Source organism: Alosa alosa, chromosome 3 (genome assembly GCF_017589495.1).
Source record: "Alosa alosa isolate M-15738 ecotype Scorff River chromosome 3, AALO_Geno_1.1, whole genome shotgun sequence".
Classification (NCBI taxonomy): domain Eukaryota; kingdom Metazoa; phylum Chordata; class Actinopteri; order Clupeiformes; family Clupeidae; genus Alosa; species Alosa alosa.
Window position 1 is genome coordinate 28,587,373 of NC_063191.1, and position 2,500 is coordinate 28,589,872.

General features: G+C 49.8%; 1 protein-coding gene across 1 annotated transcript in view; it reads left to right on the forward strand.

Moving 5' to 3' along the window:
- Positions 1–2,500, forward strand: part of myo3b (myosin IIIB) — a 174,050-nt gene that overhangs the window by 126,976 nt on the left and 44,574 nt on the right. The window contains 1 exon segment of the mRNA XM_048239976.1: positions 40–120. Within this exon segment, the coding sequence (XP_048095933.1) occupies positions 40–120 (81 nt within the window).

Here is a 2,500-nt window from a genome sequence, read left to right on the forward strand (position 1 = left end):
TCTCTCTCTCCCTGTCTCCTTCTCTCTCTCCCTCTACAGCCTGGAGGGGCCATGTCGCTCGCCAAAATCTCAAGCAAATCAGAAAGGAGCGCGATGAGGCAGCTGTCCGGATCCAGTCAGGTAAATGACAGGGGTCCTGAACCGAGGCTGTCTTCACAGATGCCTGACAGATTTTGCCAAGAAAGAAAAAAAAATCTTCTTCTTCTTCAAACCCTCTTCTGTATATCTTTGAAAGGTGTTTTATATCTGTGAGAGGTATCATTTTATTTTTTATGAGAGCCTGTAAAACTTTAAAGTTTGATGACATACCTTTTTTGATCTTGAAAAACATTGCATGGAACAGTAATAATTAATCAATAATGCATGAAAAGAAAGCGTTTGAAAGTTTGGGTAGCATTTGGTCTCATGTTTCTCAGTAGAATACTGCATACTGAGGTCCCTCTCCATCTCTCTCTCCATCTCTCTCTCTCTCCATCTCTCCATCTCTATCTTTTTTGTTCTTTTCCCCTTCTCTTTCCTTTCATCTTATTTATCCTCTCAAATTTCTACCACTTCTCACACACTCACTCTCCATCTCTCCTTCTCTTGTTCTGTCCTTCTCTCTCTATTTCTCCACTTCCTCTGCTCCCCTCCTCCCCCTCTCTCCCTCACACTCACACACTCACACTCACATACCAGAAACAAGATGCCTCTTTATGCTGTCAACCTTTTCATCTGAAATGTAAATTCATTCTTACTCCCTGTGCCTTGACGGAGATCAAAGTGGGCACATTAACCTTCGCCGGGCTCAACCCCCTCTCCTCCTCCTCCCCTCCTCTCCTCCCCCTCTCCTCCCCCTCTCCTCCTCTCCTCCTCCTCTCCTCCCCCACACTCACACCCCCCACACCTCACTGGAGGACAGGGGCTCCTGCCAAAAGGGGACTGGCATGGGAGGGAGGGATGGAGAGAGAGAGGGATGGAGCGAGAGAGGCATGGAGGAGGGGGAGGGGCGCTGGCATTGTTCGGCATGCCTCCTCCGAGGGCCTCTCTCCTGGCACGGGTGTAGAGGGGGGTGGGGGTGGGCTGGGGGTCTGCTGGTACAGGGGGTTACGGGGCACAGAGAAGGGCTGTGTGTGTGTGTGTGTGTGTGTGTGTGTGTGTGTGTGTGTGTTTGCGTGTGTGTTTGCGTCTGTGTTTGCGTCTGTGTGTGTGTGTGTGTATGTGCGTGCGTGTGTGTGTTGGGGAGGTGGGTTAAGCAGGGCATCGTTGGCTCCTTGCCGGGCAGGCTGTGTGGCGTGGGTGAGTGTGGGGTGTTTAGTGTGAGGTGTTTAGCGTGTGGTGGGTAAACAGTGCAGAGAGGCGCGCTGGTAAACAGCTTCACCCAGAGAGGCAGGGAAGGAAAGGAGGCCGGCTGCTGGCACTGGCTTTGGTGCTACCACTTAAGTTATTGTGTGTGTGTGTGTGTGTGTGTGTGTGTGTGTGTGTGTGTGTGTGTGTGTGTGTGTGTGTGTGTGTGTGTGTGTGTGGAGATACATCCTATTGTAAGTGGGGTTGAGCCCTTTGAAGCCCTGAGCTCAGCACTCCAGCACGCCTGCCTTGTTGTTCCACCTCCTAACCCTACTGCTGCTGCTGCTGCTGTACTGTGTGGGAGAGTAGGTGTGTGTGTGTGTGTTGGGTGTGTGTGTGTGTTGGGTGTGTGTGTGTGTGTGTGTGTGTGTGTGTGTGTGTGTAAGATTAGGCTACTGTGTTTGTGTGTATGCGTGTGTGTGTGTGTGTGTGTGTGTGTGTGTGTGTGTGTGTGTGTGTGTGTGTGTGTGTGTGTGTGTGTGTGTGTCAGAGAGATGTGTGTGTGTGTGTGAGTGAGAGAGAGATGTATGTGTATGTGTGTGTGTGTGTGTGTGTCTCTCTCTCTCTGTTCTGGGACACAAAAGACCAGCAGATCTTCACATGTCCGCGTGCCCCTCTGAGTGAAGTGGTGAGCGGTTCCTTGTTCATCACGGCACTTTGATTTGAAAGTGAGGCCCTCAGATGGCATTGTCAGGAGCCCCAACCCTTCTCTCAAGTGCAAGTGCACAAGTGTTTCTTTTGGAAAACACAAGAAGCAGCTTAACGGTCACTGCGCTCAATGCAAGTGGCATTCCTGCTTTTGTCCAAACGACAGCATGGAAATGAGGCTTGTATTGGTCATTCATCTTTTGTTTTTAGACATACCTCAGCCCTTCTGCTGTTGAGGGCTGGAGTAGACTGCGGTCTTGCTATCCCAGATCCCCATGTTATCCTAGCATTAGCTTGCTATCGCAGATCCCCATGTTATCCTAGCATTAGCTTGCTATCCCAGATCCCCATGTTATCCTAGCATTAGCTTGGGGACACATGATTGTAATCTAGATCCCTGGTTGCTCCTACAACACTGGATCACCACAGAATTTTCATGATGGGTTGCTAAGCAGTTTTTCTTTTATTTCATTTTTTTCCACCTTTTCCCTTTCTCTCCTGTCTCTTTCACGCCCTTTATGTAATC